The sequence below is a fragment of the Pelodiscus sinensis genome, chromosome 21 (assembly GCF_049634645.1).
Source record: "Pelodiscus sinensis isolate JC-2024 chromosome 21, ASM4963464v1, whole genome shotgun sequence".
Classification (NCBI taxonomy): domain Eukaryota; kingdom Metazoa; phylum Chordata; order Testudines; family Trionychidae; genus Pelodiscus; species Pelodiscus sinensis.
This window is the reverse complement of record NC_134731.1, coordinates 2,562,041-2,584,684: the sequence shown is the minus strand read 5'-3', so window position 1 is coordinate 2,584,684 and position 22,644 is coordinate 2,562,041. Positions and strand designations below refer to the sequence as shown.

The 22,644-nt window shown below is 42.8% G+C and overlaps 1 protein-coding gene across 2 annotated transcripts in view; it reads right to left on the bottom strand.

Moving 5' to 3' along the window:
- NSRP1 (nuclear speckle splicing regulatory protein 1) overlaps nucleotides 1–22,644 on the bottom strand; it is a 37,034-nt gene that overhangs the window by 12,020 nt on the left and 2,370 nt on the right. The window contains exons 2-3 of one of the 2 annotated variants that reach the window (XM_075904616.1): nucleotides 19,074–19,161; nucleotides 2,362–2,418 (exon numbers count right to left, since the gene is read on the bottom strand). In XM_075904616.1, the coding sequence (XP_075760731.1) occupies nucleotides 2,362–2,418; nucleotides 19,074–19,161 (145 nt within the window). The remainder of the gene's footprint in view (nucleotides 1–2,361; nucleotides 2,419–19,073; nucleotides 19,162–22,644) is intronic. The other variant, XM_075904617.1, reaches the window with a different exon arrangement.

Genomic DNA, 22,644 nt, shown 5'->3' with positions numbered 1-22,644 from the left:
TTGTTAGGTAAAAGACTACTACCTCACGTTTGCTAAATGGGAATAGGGATGTTAAATACTGGTTAAATGAATAGTCGAGTAACCTCATAAATTTTTAATCGGTTAGTCAACTATTCTATAGTCCCTGGGGTGGGGCTGGCAGCTGCTGTATCAGAGGCAGCATGGGGTGCCAGGCAGGAGCTGATCCACAAGGGGAGCCAGTTTAAAAAGCAGCTCCCCTTGTGGATCAGCTGCCTGTTGCCCAGTGCTGCTGCCTCTGATAAAGAGGCAGCAGCTCCTGTCTAAGGGGGATCTGAGCTCCTGGACCTGGTGTGAGTCAGAACTGAGTGGGGCTGCCTGCCCATCTGGCTCCTAATATACTTTAAATGCAGAGCTGCAGCAGGGGTAGGCTCCAGACCTGGTATGAGCCAGAACTAAGCCAGCATGCTGGCCAGCCTGCTAAAAAGTTTACTGGCAAGGGTGCGGGGAGGGAAATGCATGCAGTCTAAAGCATTAACCTATAAGCATTTGCTTATCAGTTAATTGACTACACTATTGCATCCCTAAATTGGAATACAGACAATTAGAACTACAGACTTTTACATCTGGTTGTAAAGACGACCTTGCAATACAGATGTGATCGAGAAAATCACCACAGGAGAGTGAATTTTTAAATATCAGTTCTAAAAATGTGTAGTAACAGAACCAGCTTTTGTGCACATCTTCTTAACGAGATGAAAAAAATTTAATAAATATCATTACTGCTTACCTATCATTTCTGTTCTTTAAGGCTGGTTACTAGAGAGCCTCACTTTTTGATTCTCATGCTTCTCACTGATTCATCCTGTGGTACCTCACACACTAACAAAAATACCACACGAACCCAAAAAAACTAATGATTCTATATATTTGTTAGTCTCTAAGGTGCCACAGGGCTACTCATTTTTAAAATTACAGAACACCACAGCTACCCCTCTGAGATAATTATTAATGTACCTTATGATTTGGAAAGCACGTTCCCAATGGATATAATGCACCTTATGCATACTTTTGACCTTAATCGTAAACAGGTCAGTCTAACTCCAACTAATCATAACTTTCAGTCTCCCCCCACTTGAAAACCTAGAGCTATAAATAGTAAATGACACCCATTCTAAGGCCTTGACCACAATAAATGTGCAATATTAATACTTTTATATGACCTGGTGGCAAATAACAAAGTTTGAATTACAGGCAGTCCCCGGGTTACGTACAAGATAAGAACAAACCTACAGTCCCTAAGTTGAATCTGTATGTAAGTCGGAACTGGCATCCAGATTCAGCAGCTGCTGAAATTGACCAGCGGCTGACTACAGGAAGCCCGAGGCAGAGTTGCTCTGCCCCGGGCATCCTTGAATCAGCCGCTGATCAGTTTCAACAGGCTGAATCTGGACACCAGTTCTTACATACAGATTCAACTTAAAGAACTCCAGGCGTCCCCAAGTCAGCTGCTGCTGAAACTGATCAGCGGCTGATTCCAGGAAGCCCGGGGCTGGACCAACCAGCAGCACCCCAGCTGCTGTACCACAGGCGTCCGGAGCAAAGCCGCGGAGCACGGGGGCAGCGGGACAGCCCAGACGCATCGCGGCTGTCCTGCTGCCTGCGTGCTCCGCAGCTTTGCTCCCTGTCTCCCTGGTCTGCTGGTCTCCAGCAGACCAGGGAGACGGAGAGCAAAGCGGAGCAAAGCCGCGGAGCATGCTGGCAGCAGGACAGCCGCGGTGCGTCTGGGTTGTCCGCTGCCCACGTGCTCCGCGGCTTTGCTCCGCTTTGCTCCCCGTCTCCCTGCTCTGTTGGTCTCCAGCAGACCAGGGATACGGGTAGCAAACCCCATTTGTAACTGCGGATCCGACATAAGTCGGATCCGCGTAACTCGGGGACTGCCTGTATTTTCATATTTCAGCTATTGTACGAGTCATAAAATTTGTAAGTGGGTTTTACGCACGAAAGCTCATGATGCTGTATCTTTTTTTTTTTGTTAGTCTCTAGGTGCGGTAGGACTAATCATTTTAAAGTTACAGACTAACATAGCTACCCCTCTAAGACTATATAATATTGGTGCACATATCAGAGCCTGACTGTTGTTAGTAGTGAATACTGGAGAAATCTGAGGACAAAGTCCCTGAAGGGCATGTACAATTGGATGAGCAAAACTAGTTATAAATGCATAGTCATGAAGGGAGTCGTCTTATCCACACCGTAAAACATCTGCGTTCTGAAGTGGTTATAGGAAGGCAGCCAGCCTAGGTTGCTGGCGAGGGCAAAACACTGTTAGCTGGCATGGTTACTAATCACTGCAATTTTTTACTTTGTTATATGCATGAGGACTCCCACGGCGCAACTTACTTGCTTCATTACTTGCTTTTTCAATGCTTCTTTTTGAAGACTCTCACCCACAGATGTCTATTAGAAGAGAACATTAGCAATAACATTATTGTGTTTACACAGGTTTTAGTGGATGTTGTTTTTCTAACACCATAATGATCCGCAGCTTATTTTTAATAAAGTCATTTCACTGCACCATTAAAGTTTTTTTCCCTGAAGAGTCATAAAACAAACTGAAAATTAGTTAATTATCAAACATATAACAGAGCAGTGCAGTTGTACCACGGAAAGATTTTTTGCCAAATTAATACAGAAATAATACAATTGTAGAATATTAGATCTAGACAGGACCACAAGAGGTCATCGAGTCCAGTCTCCTACATTTATGGCAGGACCATGCACCATCTAGATCGGGGTGGACAATAATTTTTTGTAGTGGCCCCGGGCCACACTGGAAGGGGAGGGGCCAGGATGTTTCCGAGCTTCCCCACCCACAGACCATGACTGACTTGGGGCGGGAGAGCGTGTGAAGCCTCCTCCCACCCTGCCAGGAGCACGTGGCGCTTCGAAGTGCAACACATTCCTTGTAGGGTGGGGTCAGGGCAGAGGAAACTTTACGCATTCCCCCTGTCCCCAGGCCTATCAGGGATTTGGGGTAGGGGAGCATGCAGCACTTCTAAGTGCCATGCACTCTTGGCAGGGCAGGGGGAGGGTGGAGGAAGCTTTGCATGTTCCCCCGTCACCAGGGCAAACAGGCCTTGGGGGCGGGGGAGCATGCAACGTCTCCTCCCATCCTACCGGGAACATGCGGCGCTTCAAAGTGTTGCATCCTCCCGGTAGGGCAGAGGAAACTTTGTGCAACTCTACCAGAATTTAGACCATTTCTCCAGTTTGTCCAGATCATTTTGAATTATGTCCCTATCCTCTAAAGCACTTGCAATCCCTCCCAGCTTCATATTATCTGCAAACTTTATAAAAGTGTACCCTCTATGCCAATATCCAGGTTATTGATAAAAATATTGAACAGATCCCTTTCACCCAAGCTGCCTTGCACTTCTAAGTTCTCATCCAGTTCCTCCCTATGTAGTAATCAAATCTAAAACAGCTTCCCCATTAGTAGTTTTCTTAGCCTTCTTCTGAAACAAATAAAAAAAATAGTCTCCAATACATGCCAAGAACTTGTTGGATAATCTGTGCCCTGCTGTGTTATTTTCCCAACAGATGTCTGGATAGATGAAGTCCTCCATCATCACCAAGTCCTGTACTTTGGATGATTTTGTTAGTTGTTTAAACAAAGCCTCATCCATCTCTTCTTCCTGGTTAGGTGGTCTGTTACAGACTCCTATCATGACACTGCCCTTGTTTTGTTTTTTTACCACTTTTAATCTTATCTAGAAACTCTCAACAAGTCTGTCTCTTATATTCCTCTCCACCTCAGTCCAAGTATATACATTTTTAATATACAAGGCAAAGCCTCCTCCCTTTGCTTCTATACTGAGCTAGCTGCACCCATCTATACCAATATTCCAGTTATGCATATGCTCTTACCACATCTATGTGGGTATGACTAGACTACTGGGTTTTTTTCGGAAAAAAAGTGGCCTTTTTTTGAAAAAACTTCACCTGCGTCTAGACTGCCATCGTGGTCTCTCAAAATTAAATTGAAAGAATAAGGCAGTTTTTTCAACAGCGGTAAACCTAATTTTATGAGAAAGAGCTCTTTAAAAAAACGCATTCTATCGAAAAAAGGCATTCTTGAGCACAAACAGGGCTTTTTCAAAAGTCACGTGGCTGTCTAGATGATCTCTTTTGAAAGAGGCTTGTAGTCTAGACCAGTGTTTTTCAACCAGTGCTTTGAGTACCATTAGGGGTACTAGAGAAATCTGGGGGGTACGTCAACAACTGAAATTTGGAGAAAACTGAATTTGCGTTTTCAGTGCTTTATTATTTTTGTACTTCTTACACCCTAAAATTTCATTGCCCACCTAAGTTGCCCAGTAAGTTGTTTAAACAAATGTGTTACAATGGTAGAAAAAAGTGTGTGGGTCTAAACTGTAGGTACTTATATTTTTTTAAAGGGGTACTTTATAAAAAAAATTGAGAAACATGCGTCTAGACGTACCCTATGATACCAACTATGTCATAGTTGTGTTTATTTACTAGCATTTCAAGTTCTTCCTACTTATTCCCCATACCTCTTGCTTTAATATACAGACAACTAAGATACTGATTGGATTTTGCCTCCCAAATTCTGCCTCTCTCTCCTTTATCACAGCCCATGCTTCCCCCCAATTTCTAGCCCATTATTAATACCACGGAACCAGTGTCCTCTGTAAGCGGAGCACTTGTGTGGGCACCCAGCATAGATTCAAATGCTGCCCAGCTGATTAGCAGAGTGCCCACAATGCCCAGAAGCATGTGTTTCTACTGGTGGTGCACATCGGCACATGCCTTGGTGCACATGACAATTCTGCACGTGGGTGGAAAAGCTTAGAGAGAACATTGCACAGGACTCTCTCTATATATACTTGCACTGGTGTACCTTAGTAGAGCAGTGGTGTGAGAATTGAAGACAAATAGCAAAGGGTAATTCAGATCAAACTAAAATGCATTAGAAGTGACACAGAGAAGCTTAAACCGTGACTACTCAGATTATGATTCTAACTAACGCAGAATCAGCCCCTCAATTTCTTCAGCACTAAACCTCACTCTGTTTTTGCTACCAAAAATACAGAAAATTAAACATAATAAATCCTGAGTATGCTAAGTAGTTAAAGGTCTGTTCTCCCATCAATAAATTAATCTAATTTCTATTAACATCAGGGAGTTGTATATGAACAATGAAGGTTAAATATAGCTCAGGTTTTTTAAAGGTTAAGATTTCTAATGCCACAACAGGGGAAGGTCCTTGGTCAGAATTCACATGGCCTGTTTCTGATAAGTGAAATTCGTCAGATCTACAATACTGGACACACTATGAACAGCAGAGTTACAAATCTGCCAGTTTAAAATGTAACCATAATCTTAAAAACTCATCATGACCATTATAATACCATGAATATGAATGCCATTTAATTAATCTCTGAAGATTATGCTAGTTGATCTGTCCTCTTCTCTTGCTTCCACTCTTTACATCTGTTTTTTTGCTGCAGTCTAATTAGTGTCCATTAACAAGCAGACACAAAACCACAGTAGTTTTGTGTATCAGTACGTCCATAAGCTATGTGTAAAAAATTTCCCATGGAATTATAATTACACAAAACCTGTGTTACACCTCAGATACACATACACACAACTCATTGTACAATAACAAACACGTAAGAATTGTACTGAACGTCATAACCAGATCAACTGAAGATATTCTTGCAGTTATAAAATGGTTGTCCAGATAAAGTCCTTTCATTAGAGGCTGGGAATGAGCAACAGGGGAGGAATCCCTTGATGATTACCTATCCTGTTCATTCCCTCTGGGGACTTGTCATTGGTCACTGTTGGAAGACAGGATAGTGGGCCGTTCTTATGTCCTGAGCTATGTTAGTAGTTCAGCAATTTGAAGATACAAAATACCCCTGTATCTGAACGATGGTCATGTTGCGATAATCAGTTTCTTAAAACCCCCAGAAAATAGCAGGATTAGCCTTCTTGAGCATAATAAAATATCCATTGCTGAAAATGTCTGTTAGACCAAGAAAAACCTCTCTCTGGTTTCTAATTTTTAACTGTAAAAGTGTCTTAATGACTTTGTCTTTTTAACCAAATCTCCCCCCCAAAACAGGAGACCGTATTTTGTTTGTTAAATAGGTTTATTAAAAAGGACATGGCACGGTGCCTTGTTTAGGTAGTTAAGTATCAATTTCCAGGGGGAATACTGAAAAGGGGAACAAAAAAACCTCTTGCATTTTGACAAGTGATTTTTTTTCAATACTGCATGGAACATGCTCAACATCAGATTTTAAAAGGAGAGTTAGTATCATTAATCCCTAATAACTTTTCATTTAATTTTATTGTTTTTCAGCAGGTGGTTTATGCAAAGAGCCCACTATGCACTGAGGAAAGCCAAATACATAAATATAGCAAACACACATTCAAACAGATCTGCTGATAGAGGCAGCTTCTGCTTTCATTTGCAAACTAGCACTGGACCTTGTCCCTTGTTTCTTATGCTGTTGAAATTATAATAGAGATGTCAACATGGGAAAAGCGGAATGCTGCTTCTCAAGCTTTGAACAGCATTCAGTTTTATCAAATACAGATCTCTTGGTTAGCTCATGCCAGCAGCGAGTACACAACAGAACCAAACTTTTAACCTCTTTTGTAGCCCATCTCTACAAGCAACACCTCTGAAAGGACCCCTGGGTGTTTTCTATCAACCGACAAGAGAACCAATGGCCCTAAGATGATTGTCAATATCCTGAAGGCTGTCTAGCGATGTTCAGTGCATAGTACAACTCCTATTAAATTTACCTGCACTCTTAACTGTTTCACAAGACATCTGCTATAATGAAGTCTATATTCAGGTAAAAAATAGTAAAACAGAAAGACTTAAACCACTCAAAATTCCCCTTTCAACCCCCCACCTCAGTAACTAACTCCCTTTAATACAAGTTGGCCAGTATTAGACAGGAAAAAGGGAAGGATCTGAAAAAGCAGCTCTGAAACTGTGCACATACCCAAGCTTTATTTTTCTAAAGGTCAAATAGCTGTGCATGGAGAGAGAAAAATCAAACATGACAGCCAGGCTTCAAAATGGTAGAACCTGGAGCGGAGTCGTAAGTTGGGAAGCAAACCGGGGTGACTCCCGAATGGAAAGCTGAGGGTTACACGAACAGGAAGCTCTTTTCTAGCAGTGGGATAATCTACGATGTGGAAACAAGCCACATTCTAGGCCCAGGGCGTGGGGAACCAAGCACGGCACACAGACAATGCACTTATTGGGAGGAGGGTTTCAAACCCACTGCCATTCTGCCACAGTCATTGGCCAAATCACAGAATTACTGCAGTGGAGCCATCTGCCCTTCAACTCCTACCCAAATGTAAACCATTCACAATCAGCTCATACGCAGTCTAGGGGAAAGCTCATGGTAGGGATGTGAACAGGTAACCAGTTAACCTTAATGGGTCCTGCTTGCCAGGTAATAGTTAACCATTACCTGGTAGCACTGCTCCAGTCCCACGGGGAGGGGGAAGAGGTGGAAGTGGGGGAAATAGAGAAGGAGGGCTGCCAACACCCAGCCTGTGCAAGCCTGCTGACTCCCAGCCTGCAAAGGCTGGAAGCCGGCAGCCCTCCCCCCTGCTGCCACTTCTGCCTCCCTCCCCCTGCATGCGAGGCTGCCAACTCCCAGCTTAGATGGGCTGGGAGCCAGCAGCCCCTGCCCGTGGGCCATTCCAGCCAGCCGTGGTGGGTGGGAGGCTGTTCCAACCTAGCGGACTGGAATGGCCTTCCCATCCCACCCGTTTAATCAATTAACTGGTGTCTTAACGTTTAACCGGTTAACTAATAAAACAGGATTTTACATCCCTAGTCATGGCTACATCCTTTTCACTGCAACATATTTTGGACTAGAATTAAGATGTATTCATCCACAATGTCTCTATTTTCAAACATTCTGAATTAACCCTGACTTCATTAATCCATTTCTTTTTTATTGTGGTTTCGGCAAGCAAATTTTAAAAACAGCATTTCAGATTCTTCTCAAATATTTATTTTAAACTAAACAGCAGCATTGGTTTTAATGTCACAGACATTACATATCTTCACGACATACAGTGACCAGGAGTAGAACTTTCCCACTGTAAAAGACCATGTAGGGCAGACTTTTTGGGCTAGTGAGTGTGTTTCACAGGACACTGGGGACAGGCCTGGGCTTACTCGAAGATAACCTAAGTCACTCAAGGTGTGGAAAAGCCATTCCCCGACTACGAGTCGCACCAACCTATGCGCCAGCATGGACAGCACTGTGTCGGTAGGAGATGCTCTCCCACTAACACAGCTACCGCCACTCGAGGGGTGACGTAATTAAGCTGAAGGGAGAGTGGCTGGACAAGCAGCACTGTAGTGCAGACCTGCCCTTCGATACAACTTCAGTTGCTGGGGGCAAGACTGCCTGGCATATTCATAGATTCCAAGGCCCGAAGGAATCACTGCAATCACCTATCTGACTTCCCCAGAACTTCCCCCAAAGTAATTCCTAGAGCTTATCTCTTAAAAACTTCTAGCTAACTTTCCCATGAGACCCAGCTATGAAAGAAAGGCCTCTCCGAAGGGCTCCATCAGGGTAGAATGGAGGGGAAACAGGAAAAAACTATTGCTGTATTCATATCAAAACATTTAAAATGCTGGTTAGAATGTTTTTCTTCTTACACTGCCTACAAGAAATCAATTTGCTGGTCTATAAACATTACACAAACACAAAAGTAATATATGGTTCTTGGTTTTGTACATAACATCTAAAGAGGTCCACCTGTCATTGTTTGTCTGGAGTGTCAGTACGTTTAAGGAAAACGGCTCCAGTACAAAGACCTCTTCTTATAGCTCGTGGATGACAATTTCCTGTGCTGCTATGAGCACTGATAGATGAGAACTTCCTGTTCTTTTGTATTGTTTTTACTTATCAACAGCCCGTTTATTAAAGGGCCTACAAACTCAGCAATCTCTCTCATGCTTTCTGTTTGCCCACAATCAACCTATTCTTTAGAGGCACAAAGCTTATAGTGTCATATTTTCTGTAAAGAGCAAATATTTTAACCCTATAATGAAAACACACAGAATTCTCCCGTGCAAAACAAGGAAAATGTCTTGGGATAGCATTCGGGCACTACGATAAATTACTGATGAAAAATATTCCCAAATCCCCTCTTGATTTCTTTTCCCCTCACATTTGTGTTTGAGCCTCTTTCACTATTTTCGCAATACTAACACCTTCCTTCTCCTAATTCCAGTCTGTCAAGCAACTTGTCCCATTTTCTCATTTTAAATAATGTCTTAAAATACATTTATTCTTTGCAATCCTTCCTATGTGGGTGTGGAAGGATGTGAAGACCACACTACTGAACTGTGTTTTGAAATGTCTAAGGTACGTCTGTGTTCACACATGACTATGTATTTTATATAGCACTATGAATGCTGTACAAAAAGCTCAATTTTAAAATTCCTCAAATGCCTAAATCAAAACGAGCAGAATAAATCATAGGACTTCGTATGTGCGGGTTTTGAAGAATGTAAAGTTCAGTCTGATATATTAAATTAGAAGAACAGAGAAATTAAGTTAGGCACAATGGTCCCACGTGCTTTAGAAAATGGACCATTTGCTGACAGTGGGTCATGCACAATGGTTCTCCCAGAACTGGTGCTGAAACACATTTAATTGCTAGTGCAGATTAAGGTCGTTAAATATTAATTGAAAAGAATTCATGAGGTTAGTCGACTAATCGGTTACTCTATAATCCTTGGAGGTGGGACCGGCAGCCAATGAGCTCTGGCCCCACTCCCACGGAGACCCCTGCCACTCCACACTGCTGCCTCTGTATCAGAGGCAGAAATGTGGGGTGCCAGGTGGGAGATAGACCACAAGGGGAGCCAGCTTAAAAGCCAGATCCCCTTGTGGACCGGCGGCCTATCACCCAGTGCTGCTGCCTCTGTTTCAAAGGCAGCTGCGTGGGGTAGCAGCAGCACCATTCCAGGTTGGGGGGGTCTAAGCCCGCCTGGCTCCTATTACACTTTCAATGCAGAGCCACAGAGGGAACAGGCCCCAGACCCAGTGCAGCCAGGACTGCTAGCCAGCCTCCAAAAAAAATGTGCTGGGGGGGGGAGGGAGAGAGGGAGGAGGTGCACGTAGTCTATAGCATTAACCAATAAGCTTTTGCTAATCGACCACACTATTACATCCCTAGTGCAGATGTAGCAAAACCATATTCTGCACAATTACAGAAAGCAGGATTGAGGGCCATAGCGGACACATATTCAGCACTGAGTCAGTGTCCTAGTGTAGATGGAGCTTTATCATCTGGGTTTATATATTTTACAGGAGCTTTGTAATTTTAGATTACATGGAAAAATGTAGGACATTCAATTACCTCAAATTAGGATCTCAATGTGCATGAGAAATGCCAGTGCATTCTTCCACTAATGTCTCTGGGAAGTATGTACAACTCCGATTAAATTTTAGACCACCTACAGTGAGTGTATTTTTACTACACTGAATCAAGGTATTTTTGATGAGGGATAAATGTTCTTATCTTTTATGGATTTGTGAGGGAGGGAAGCATGGTCTGTGATTACCACCCAAACCTTAAGTACTATAATTACTTGTACACTGGACATTATATACTGCATTTTCTTTTAAATGGCTTCTCACTTTAGATGTTCACTGCCACCTTTGATCTGCATCTTTCTCTGACAAGATACCTCCCTGTCTTCTGGAGGTTTCTCCTGCAACACTTTCAACACTGGGCACATGGGATCTATTATCTCCCTTTGTCTCAGAATTCATTTCAAAGGGACATGACTTTATATTTAATAACCTGTCATACAATTTAAATGAGAGTGGATTTTAATCTAATTATAACCAGTGCTTTTTACCCTGGTATGCAGAAAGTCCCTGGCTAATCACCAAGCCTAGTGTAAGAAGAGTTATTAATTGGCAAGTAAATGAGGAACGCTGAGATGGTTAACCTGGCCTCAAAAATCAAACTTTCAGCGTCAGATTTTAGGCTATTATAGTAGCCCCGAGGCTTAATTATAACATGCTATCCTGACCGAGTATTCGCTTGAAATAAAACGCTCAGCTGGAAAGACAAGCTCTCATTTTGACAATGTGAAAATACAGAGTAAAGATTCAAAGTGAGGGACTCAAATAAATAATACACAAATCTGCGCGCACACACAATACTGGTTTTTATCTCACATCCAAAGGCCTAGAGGCTGAGCACCTGCAAAAACTGAATTAAAGCAACTGAGTTTAGCGAGCTAAGGGCTTGTCTATATGTCAAAGGCTACAGTAGCACTGCCTACAGTGTTGGAAGGCGTGCTCCTGTCACAGAAGGTAATCCATCTCCCCAAGAGGTGGAAGCTAGATCAACAGAAGAATTCTTCCACCAAGCTAGCCCTGTCTACATTGGGGTTAGTTTGGCTTAACTCCCTTTCGCTGGGGCACGATTTTCCCACCCAAGTGATATAGTTTGGTCTACCTGACTTTTTAGCATAGTCCAGGCCTCAGTTTCTGCCGCCCCCTCATTGATAGGTGCTGGAATCTGCATATGTGGGTGCATGGCGAGAAAGACCGCTTCTCCTCTTCTTTTAAATTCCTTCTCTTTGCTGTTGTGTGTAAATTCTACACTTCAGTCTGACCTTGGGAGATCTACGTCCATCCTTCTCTTCTCTGGAAGAGAGGTGTATGATTCTTGTTGACAGAATCCATCATCCCACATCTGGAAAATCTCCCATGGCATGTGCTGGTCTCTCTCAAAGCAGGAGGTACTGGCTTCCTGGGTAGACTGTACGTAACCTGGACTGATGAAGCAATTTATAGCCTGGAAAGCCCAGACAGTACAGTGGCTGCAATGACCAAGAAAACAAGTGACCTATTTGATTCTATCCTATTGTCAATTAGGACTGCAGGAGATTCCTGTATTGGATGCTTCTGCCTTAAATTGTCAAGCTGGGCATTCAAATGTCCTTCCCTCCCTCTTTCATTGCTAGACTATCAGAGAATCAGGTTGCTAGGATAGTGAGATGTTTTGGTGCCATCTTCCAGGCTATTCACAGTGTACAATCAGAGCCCTGAGCAGATTCAAAACTGGTATCCGCATCTGCAAAAATGACCCATGGATAACTGCATCCATGTCTGTAGATGTGAATAAAGGGTGGCTATAAAGTAGATATCTGCAGATTTGCAGGGCTCTAACAATCATAGCCCAAGGAAAGGAAAGCTAGACAAAATGCTAGCTGCTCTCTGAGAATGCTGCTCTGTTTATCTGGACCCGTAGTTAGAGATGAACTATAATGAGAGTCACCATCCTGTTTGAGGACTGTGCTTGGGGAAGGGAGCAGGTATGCCAAGAATAGAAAGATGATTTTTGCTTGCCCTACAGCCCCTCCTAGACTGAAAAAACAAATTGGGGCCATATGTGTAGGACTGGATCATGGCTGCTGGAGACACAGGATGGAATGCTCCAATACAAAGGTGTTGAACTCTCTGAAGAAAACTTCAGACCAACACTCTGGTCATCTGAAGAAGTGGGCTGTGCCTACAAAAGCTCATGATACCATCTACATATTTTTTTAGTCTATAAAGTGCTACCAGACTATTTGTTGTTTAAGTTTTTCTCTGAAGAAAGGAGGCTCTTGGGCTTTGCCACCAGAACAGTCAGCATACCTCTGGGTCACCCCAGAACACCTTTTCTATCTGGAGGGCTGCGGACAATTAGTACATCTATGCTGATTTTAATAACTGACTCACAGGTTAAGTGGATACATTTAGATCGGATTCACAGGGATTAAAACACTTTTTCCATTTAAGGATAGAATGGAATAGTAGTAATAATATTAACAACAACAAGAAGCAGTATTTCTAATGTTATATTTTATAAATTAAGGAAGGGAATAAAATGCAGGGCTATGAAGAACAGAAAACAATGCGGACTCAAAGTAAGAGGACATCTCTAATAAAAGCATAGATGTGTTCCAGGATATAAAAGTGTATTCTAGTACTATTTCATTAACTTCATAGCTGAAGTCATTTTAATTGTGAAAAGTCACAAAACAAAATTCAGTGGAAGCCAAAGTCGATTCCCAAACAGACAGCATAGTTAGAATGTCATATTAATCTGTCACATTGTTACTGAAAACCCTACTTTATATAGATTCCATACATTTAACAGCTAAACATGTATTTAAAAAGTAATACAGGACAATATCCAAGAAGTAGAGCAAGCAACAATACAGAGTAGGCCAGAGGAGGAGGAATGAAGGAATACAGGGGACAAGTTCTTTTGAGAAAAGATATCAGAAATCATTTCTGTTCTGCCTTATTTTTAAAGGCAGGCAAATGATTTATTGCTTCCTTCGTGGTAAGGGAAAATAAAACAGAATTTTAAGGATTTTAACAGTGAAAGAACAGAATACTTTCCCTTGCTATGCCGGCCACATTCTAGGGTTTACCTAGTGTACTAGGATTAATGAGCCTCCTTTTCTTGCTTTGTTATTCATGACTAACATTTCATTTAAATAGAATGTCTGTCCTACTAAGAAACAGACATTTTGCTTCAGTGAGCGAGCCAAAGGACTTTCTTCTACAGCAACTTACCTCCACTAACTGGCTTGGCTCCTGTGAGCAGACTTTATAAGACATTATCATCTTTCAAATCCCCTCTAGCAGATGCAGCAAGGATGCAGGCAAAATCTTAATGAAATATGCATAGTAACATTAAAAAAAGAGAACATGAGTTTGGTATCTAATATATAATCACAATGACCAAGTCAGGTGTGCAGATTCCCCAGCATGGACTTTATTAGAGTTCAGTTATAAATACACACTCTTCAGACATTGGAGATGTAGTTCTGACTGATAAAGTAGCAGACAGGAAATGAAACCCCTCCCAAATGCTGCTCCTTATCTTGAAAAGCTCTGAAATTATTACTGAACTAATAAAGTAATTTTGTTTAAAAAGAAATGATTTTTTTTTTATAAAGGCAGTTGTGAGATTATTGCATTTTTCTGGCTGTGTACTGTGCTGACATAACATGGTAACTTCTGTGTGATTTGTTATAGTGGAGTCTGATAGTAAGGACGTAGTTAAACAGTATTTCAACTTCCATCCTAAATCCTTTGGAGGAAAGGGAATTTAAGCTCTTGGTTAGTGATAAATGTCACATTAAAATTTGCCATTTGCAATCTTTGCTTTTCGTTGTTTTGGTTTTATATGTAGCATATTAAGGAAGTGACTGAGATGCTTTCATGAATCTCAGTGAGGCTTTATAGAGCAATGACAGTTTTAATATTACCTACATGCATAGAAAAATGTTCCTGGACAAAAGCACTTGGGTTCTGAGACATAACACAGTTTGACTGGCAACCAGTAATTTTCCCACTGTCACTTTCAAATCACGGAGGTCTCTGTAGCTGCAGAGTCCTCATTCTGCAACCCAATCCTCTCATTCCGTGTGGAAGGACATACATTAGACAGCAAGGTGATCACAGGCATTGCCTTGGCTTGGGAGACATGGGTTCAAATCCCTACCACAGACTTCCTGATAGACCTTTGGCAAGTCGCATAGGCCTGGACCCACAAAGGAGACTTAGGTATTGTGATGCTGAGCTCCACAGCATGTAACTTTTAAAGGCCTAGGGGGGAAAAAAAACATCACAGGAATAAATGCATGCCACAAAGCCTGGATTAAGCTACTATAAAAGGAGTGGGGGGAGGAAGATGTCTCAGAATGTGATGCACAAAGACAGCATGGTATGCAGGAAGCCACCCAAGGCACACTATGGAAAATGCAATAAGGTTGTGTGTGCTTAGCTGCACCCCCCTCTCTGAATTTGGTGCCAAGTCCTGGATACAGGGGGGCACCTATCACATGCTCAGTCACGCAATGGGGTAAGACATTCAGCTGCCAGGCAACGGCCAACTTACAAATGAATGCCCTCACCACTAGGACACACAATCTTCCAACTCTTGTTCTGGCATAATCAGTATTTAATCATTCATTCATTCAAGTGGAACAACTTTAATAGGAGATTCCGCAGCCTAGTGGTTAGGGCACTCTGCTTCCCTTCCCCATACCAGGCAAGGAAGACCTGAACCAGCAGTCTTCCACAGCCCACATCTCATAGGCTTTAAGGCCAGAAGGGACCGTCCTGATCACCTACTCCAGGGGTTCTCAAACTTCACTGCACTGCACCCTTCTGACAACCAAACTTACTACACAACCATAGAAGGGGGGACTGAAGCTAGAGCCCCATCATCCCAGGTGGGGGAGCCAAAGCTCATGGCCCTCAGACCCAGGCTTCGGCTCCAAGCTACTCTAACTCAACCTTGGCAACCCCATTAAAATGAGGTGGCAACCCACAGCTTGAGAACCATGATCTATTGTGGCAGGCCAGAGAACCTCACCCACTCCTGTAAAGGACACCTAACCTCCAATTGATCTACTGAAGTCCCCAAGCCATGATTTAAAGACTTCAGGTGAGAGAGAACCCACCGTTTACATGAGTGTAAACTTGACCCATGCGCCTGCTGCAGCACAAGGTGAAAAATGGTAACCACTCAGCTATAAATTGTACAAGTCCTCCTCCTGCTCCTCCCCTTGGCTGTTGCTAACTAAGAGCTTGCTGGATTGGGCCCTGCATGCGACTTACATGGCCAAAGGCCCATCTCTCCCCTAATTTGTGAAGGACTCCAGGACTTAGGCTGCAGATAGGGGCCAAGTCACCTAGAGTAGGGCTGCAGTTCACATGATCAGAGATCATGTGCACATCCATCAGGGATGATCTGGACCAGGGGTGGACAACCTTTTTGCATTCGCAACCCCTGGATCCAATAAAAGGGGTCCGGAAAAAAAATGGGGGGGGAGGGGCGAGGGAGGGAGGGAAGCACAGCCATTTTAATTGCCGCTCTGCTCCTGCTACTCCCGCCACGTGTATGGGCACTGAGCCAGGAAAAGAAAATACCGGCTGGCCCAGATCAAGGCACTCCGACCCCGCTGGAGGATAGCCGCACTGCACTGCTGATCTAGACGGTGCTTGGTTGTGCCACAAGGGCAGGGGACTGGACTCAAGGTCCCTTTCATCATATAATCATGGAACACTAGAACTGAGAGCAGAACCATAGGCCCCTAGGAAGCTTTTACAGCAAAAACTTAGGCACCTGAGTTGAGATGCCTACAAGACTAGCTGAGCTGGAGGTTGTGGATCACAGCAGAGCCTAAAATCAAGTTTAAGGAGCCTAAACAGCTCTGTGGATCCCATCCTTGGTCGCTCTGCTGTGCCCATTTCTCTTCTGTAATATATGACATTGCTACTTCCCAGGGGCAGTCTGTGCATTGCCCAGGAACTATGCGAATGAAGGACCTGTGTTTCTTTTCCACTCTGGTTTGCTCTAGACTGTCCCCACGCACAACAGAAAAAACCCTCAAAGATTAGTTTTAGAAAACCAACATTAATACTTGGGTAACAGAACTCTTCTTACCGCCACTGAAAAATTTTGGAGTGGCAAATGGAGTGTGCATAATATTAAATGAATTATAACATTTGTAAATTAGAGTTTAAAATTCAGACTATGGGCATGATTAATATTCTCAGGGGTAAATTTTGGTGGATAAAAACATAACATTGTAGTTATCTGATGTAGAAGTTAAATATGCTGTAACTCCAGCGCCATAATTCTGAATTTACTTATCTTCTCTTTATCTACAAGGCAATATTTAAAGAGGAGAGAGAGCCTGGTTTCAACTCCTTTGTTATATAACAATTTAACAGATAATTATTGTTATTTGTAAAATAATCAGATCTATTCAACACCCATTACACTGTTGTCTCAATACCTTTGACTGTGGCAGTACTCATCAAAATGTAATTTGTGTGGGTTGCTGCACCCTCTGCTGGAGCAGAGAAATTATTAAATTATTACTACTTTTTTAAAAAGTAGGCTGCACAATTTTACATAACTAATTTCTTGGTTACTAATAAGGCCACAGATTATTTAAAATAATAATACAATTTCCTTTTCACCATTTACTTATTTTGCATTCCTTCAGCTTGGACAATAAAAATTAATGAATTGGTTTCAAAGTTTTGTTTGTAATCTGTTCTTTCAGGTTCTGACTGCTGCAAAAACTATATTACTGTTATTCTGAATAGTTTAGAACAAATTAATAATTTCTGCTGGCCTTCTAATTTGTAAACATTTGATTTTTAAAAGGTAAATGTCAACTCAAATTTGAGCCAACAATATTTTCCTTATTAATGTGCCAAATAATTTGAGCATAAAGTATCAAGTAAAAATGTTAAGGGAATCACACTGCTATCTGAAAATTCAATACTAGTACTATGAACTGAAAGGGATTAAAGAGGGAAAATAATTGTCTGTCATGAATTTACTTTGTACATATGCTAGCACTTCGGATATAGCCATTTTCACTGTTTCCCATACATAGGCCGCGGATATAGCCATTTTCACTGTTTCCATGCCATCTACTAGGGATGAAACTCAAGGGATCAACCTATGATAAATTATACTCTATTTCAAACTACACAAAGTAACTTCAAATGAGTATGGCATAGCCAGACAACTCTCAGGTGTATGGCTCTGACTGTTTATACCTACCGTGTTAAAATAAGTAAGAATTTGCATATACATCAGTGCTAATTTTGCACTGTTTTTATCAAGTTCCAGATATGACTTCAAAAGAAGTTGGATCAGACTATGAAAGCACTGAATTGCATTTCAAAAATACCTAAAACAGAACATAGCCCTTTAAAAATAGTACAGATTTCTGTGAACTGCACCCTGTTCTTCAGAAATACCCCAGACAACACACTTAGGGTACATCTAGACTGTAAATTTCTTTCCAAAGACAACATCCACACCTCAAACCGGATCGTAAAAGCAATCTGCTTTTTCAAAAGAGAGCATCCAGACTGCATGGATGCTCTCTCGAAAGAAAGCCCTGACTGCCAGGGCTCGACAAACCACGGCAAGATCTACTCGTCAGCCACGCCCATGCATGCACCAGACCGGCGCTGAGCATACATGCAGCGCCAGTGTACGAGGCGAACGGCTGAAATGTACTCGCCACAAGCGAGTAGAAACAGCAGTTTGTCAAGCTCTGCTGATTGCTATTCACAGAACAGCCACTACAACACTTGTGCTTTTTTCGATTGCCTCTTCTTACGAAAAATGTCCCTGTTTTGCATCAACACACGTCTTTTTTTGAAAGAGCTCTTCCTCATAATTTGAGGTTTACCAATGTCGAAAAAACCCCTGCATTCTTTCAATTTAATTTCAAAAGAACGTGATTGCAATGTGGACGCAGGTGAAGTTTTTTCAAAAAAGGGCAGTTTAAAAAAAAACAAAAAACAATGTAGTCTAGACATACCCTTTTAGAAGCACTAGGGAAGACTTATTTTAGATAAAGACAAGCTGAAGAAATGAGCCATTCGCGGTCTTTTGAGATTCTGGAGGTAACATTTCCAGAACAGCACAAATCTAAAAAAGTACCTTGCTCAAGTCACACAAGTCAGTAGAGAATCAGGCAAAGAATCCACATCTCCACAGCACAGATTTTTGCTTTAACCACTAGTCCATGCTACTCAAGAAGGCTTTTTAGAAATAAAATGTATATTGAGTTTGTTCTTCTTTTATTAGCAGTTGCCGGCCCATAAAATGTTCCCAATTAATACTCAGCTCAAAGTAACCCTCCACTGAACATACAGGGGAACCTCTCTGGCCCAGCACCCTAGGGACCAGCTCCAGCCAGGGCTATACCCTCCACTGCAGCAGCTCTGGACAGCCCCACTGCCTCCAGCCATGGCCGGGGCTGTGCGCCCCACCAAAACAGCCTCCACTGGGGCTGTGCTTCTGAATCTGGCCAGAGGAGGCTCTCAGATCCAGCAATACCCATGATCCTGCCAAACCAGAGTGTCCTGGATTTTAGAGGTTTAACCTGTACTGAAAAGCAGCAGAATGAAGTGTACATTTCAATGATATTCTGGAGAAATGTATTGATAACTGACCTCCTCCTCAGAGTCATCTGCAAAGACTGAATGTTTCTTCAAAATCAGAGTTTTCTGCAGTGCTTTCTTGGGCATAATAAGCCCGTATCTGGAGTAAAAGGTTAGAAATCACCATTTTATTATTATTGACCACAACATGGTAAATAAATCCACTATGTAAATAATAATATATTCCAAGACACAGAAAACTACTCAAGCCAATTTAAAAAACAGAACTCGCACACTGCCAAGATCAGTATCCGTGCCAGTTACTGGGCCATAAGTCGGACGTTACCTGACACGATGAAGCCAGCCTTGCCACCCATTCATATGCTTCTCCTACAACTATCTTTACGCTTTTTTCCATGCCATCTACTAGGGATGTAAATTCCCATTTAAAAAGTTAATGGTTAAATGTTAAGTTTAACCAGTTAACTGGGATCCTGCCCGTGGCAAGCCTGGCCAGGCTGGAGTAGCCCTCTGCCCTGTGGGAGAGGCCGGCTGGAGCGTCTCCCTGCACCTGGGACCACACCATACCGCGGCCAAATCGAACCTGCCGCAAGTGGGAGCTGCTTGGGCTGAGCCAGCCACACTGTGCCACAGGCAGAGGACTGCTCTGGCCAGGCCACTGTACCACGCCGTGGGCAGGGAGCTGCTGGTTAACTGCTTACCTGGCAAGCCTTACCCGGAAAGAGTGATGCTTACCAGTTAATCCTTTACATCCTACCATCTGCTCTGCAGTCAGAGCTGGTCCACAAAGCCAGTACTCTCTCACTTAAATCCCTCCTTAAAGTCTACTTCTTCCACAAGAACTGAGCAGGGCTCATTATTCTTCAAAGGATTAAACATGGCTGTAATCGCGTACACAATAATCAAAATTTACAGTAAGAAAAATGCTGCTTGAGAATTTACAGGAGTTTGATCAAAGGACATTTACTTTGTATATTTTGATATATTAACAGTGAGTGTTCTCATGGTTATAAAATTTAACTTTTTCAATCTCAATATCTATTGTGGTTAAATAATTATTGTCTGCCCCTGTTGTCTCAGCTCCCACAAGGTCACACAACTGAAAATTTAAATTGATAAAAATAGAAAAAAGTTAAATATAAAACTGATATTGATTGTTGAAATGATGGCAGAATTTCATTTTTCTAAGTCTACAAATAAGCATTCGTCTTTAAGAGATATCAACTTTTTGGGAAGGGTCTGAAACTCAGAATGCTACTGCATATTTCCTCAGCAACACATGAACTCACAGTATCCTAACACCTGTACTTGCCCTCTACAGAGGCACCCTGTACAACACTAAGGCTATGTATAGACTGCAGGCTTCTTTCAAAAAAAGTTTTTCCAGAAGAGATCTCCTGAAAAAACTTCTTCTGAAAGAGAGCGTCTACACAGCAAAAGCGCATAGCAAAAGCAATCTGCTTTTTCAAAAGGTAGCGTCCATTTAGCGTGGACACTGTCTCACATTTCAGCTGTGATTACTATGGACGGAGTGGCCACCAGGGCACCTGTGCTTTTTCTTCTTTCCTCTTCTTTCGAAAAAAGTCCCTCTTCCCCATCCACACACACTTTTTTCCAAAAAAGCTCTTTCGGAAAAAGGCTTCTTCCTTGTAGAAAGAAGTTTACCAATGTCGGAAAAAACCTCTGTTCCTTGTATTTTTTTTCCCCGAAAGAACATGATTGCAACATGGATGTCCGATTTTCAAAAAAAAAAAAAAAAAATATGCAGTGTAGACATACCCTATGTCTCAACCAGGATTAGGCATAACCTGGGAGTTCACAGAGGTCTTCCAAGAGGCACATCAACTCATCTAAATATTTGCTTAGTTTTACAAGAAGCTACATAAAAAGTACTAGCAAAGTCAGTACAAACTAAAACTGCATACGACTTATTTATACTTGCCTATATACTATGCACTGAAATATAAGTACAGTATTTATATTTCAAATTTTATTTTATAATGATATTGTAAAAATGGAATAGCGTGCTATGACACTTTGGTAATTTTCTCTCTGATTTTGTAAGCAAGTAATATTTAAGGGAGGTGAAACTTGGGGCACGCATGACAAATCAGACTCCTGAAAGGGATACACCTGGATGAAGACTCACTTTGGGAAGGCAAGGCTGCTGACCACACCTTTCCACCTAAGGCCCTGCCTCCACTCTGAACTCATCCTCTCCTCCAGAATAAGAGGAAAAGCCCTGAGAGACTACCCTGGACAGAAGAGGGACTCCACCTACCCCAGCCACATCAGGTCAAGCCACCACTGCTGGCCCCGCAACCCAGCAGCACCCCTAGCACTAGACGGAGCCTCTACTCTCCTGGACTCTGAATACCAGGCCAGCCCCAGCACCTGCCTGAGCTGGCAGCCTCCCAGAGTGTCAGGCCAGCCCCAGTGCCAAGCCAAGCTCCTGGCCCCCGCAAGCACCAAGCCAAGCCAGCAAAGGCAGCTTCTTTGAGTGCCAGCTCCTCTGACTCTGAAGACCCTGCCCCCTCTCCCAGGCCAGCATTCCCTGTAAGCTGAGTGTTTAGGCAGCCACCCCAAGAAAGGTTCAAATGCAGCCCAGCTGATTAGCTGAACGCCCAGAGACAGCAGTATCTGTTGCTACTGGTGATGCACATCAGAGCATGCCTTGGTGCACATGACAAAATGTATTCTGTACAGGGTTGGAAAAAGTTAAAAGGCACATTGCTGCCAGCCCCAGCAGAGCCTGGGCAAACTCCACAGTCCGCCAGCTGCTGGCTCTGTGTCATTCTTCACTCCCCAATCCTCAGGAGGAGAGATGCAGTGAGCAGTGGGGACCTTCGGGGTAGGGTATGGAGTGGAGGAGACTGTGGCATTCCAGGGAAGGGGATGCAACAAATCCCAGCTGTCCAGCAGCAGGTTGGTGGCAACACCAGGGAAGGCAATGCCTTCCCTAGCCTAGTATACCCACCACCCAAGAGGCACAGTAGTTTGTGACTTGATGTTTTATAGCCGTGGCTCTCAACCTTCCCATTCAGGGTCTCAATACTATCTTCGAGGCATGCAAAGGCCTGGGCCCAGGACATTGAAAAAGATCACCTATTATTATTATTACTTGTACTAAAGAAGTTTACCAGAACTTAAACATCCACTCCCCTGCACAAATTAACTCTTACAATGCAAGCAACAAAGGACTCTCAGGGAGCTGGTCCTGGATTGGGATGTTAAATTTAGTTTAATCAATTAATTGACTACTCGATAGAATTCCATCAACTAGACAATTAGTCGATAAGCGGGGGAGCCGCAGCAGGATTAGCTCCCAGCCCCGAGAGCTAACCTCACTACAGCTCTGCCTTTTAAATGTATTAAGAGCCAGCAGGCTTATTATAAGTTTATGTTTATCAGCAGGGCTCGACAAACTATGTAATCTACTCGCCCATGGCAAGTAGATTACAACCCGGAAGAGCCAGGTTTGGGCAATCTGCACATGCGCAAAACGATCTGTGCATGCATAGATCGCTGGACAGCACGGCTGGCGAGCAGGGCTCGCCACGGCTCGGCAAGCCCTGCAAAATAGTCAACTAATCACTTACATCTCTAGTCCTGGATAGTGAAA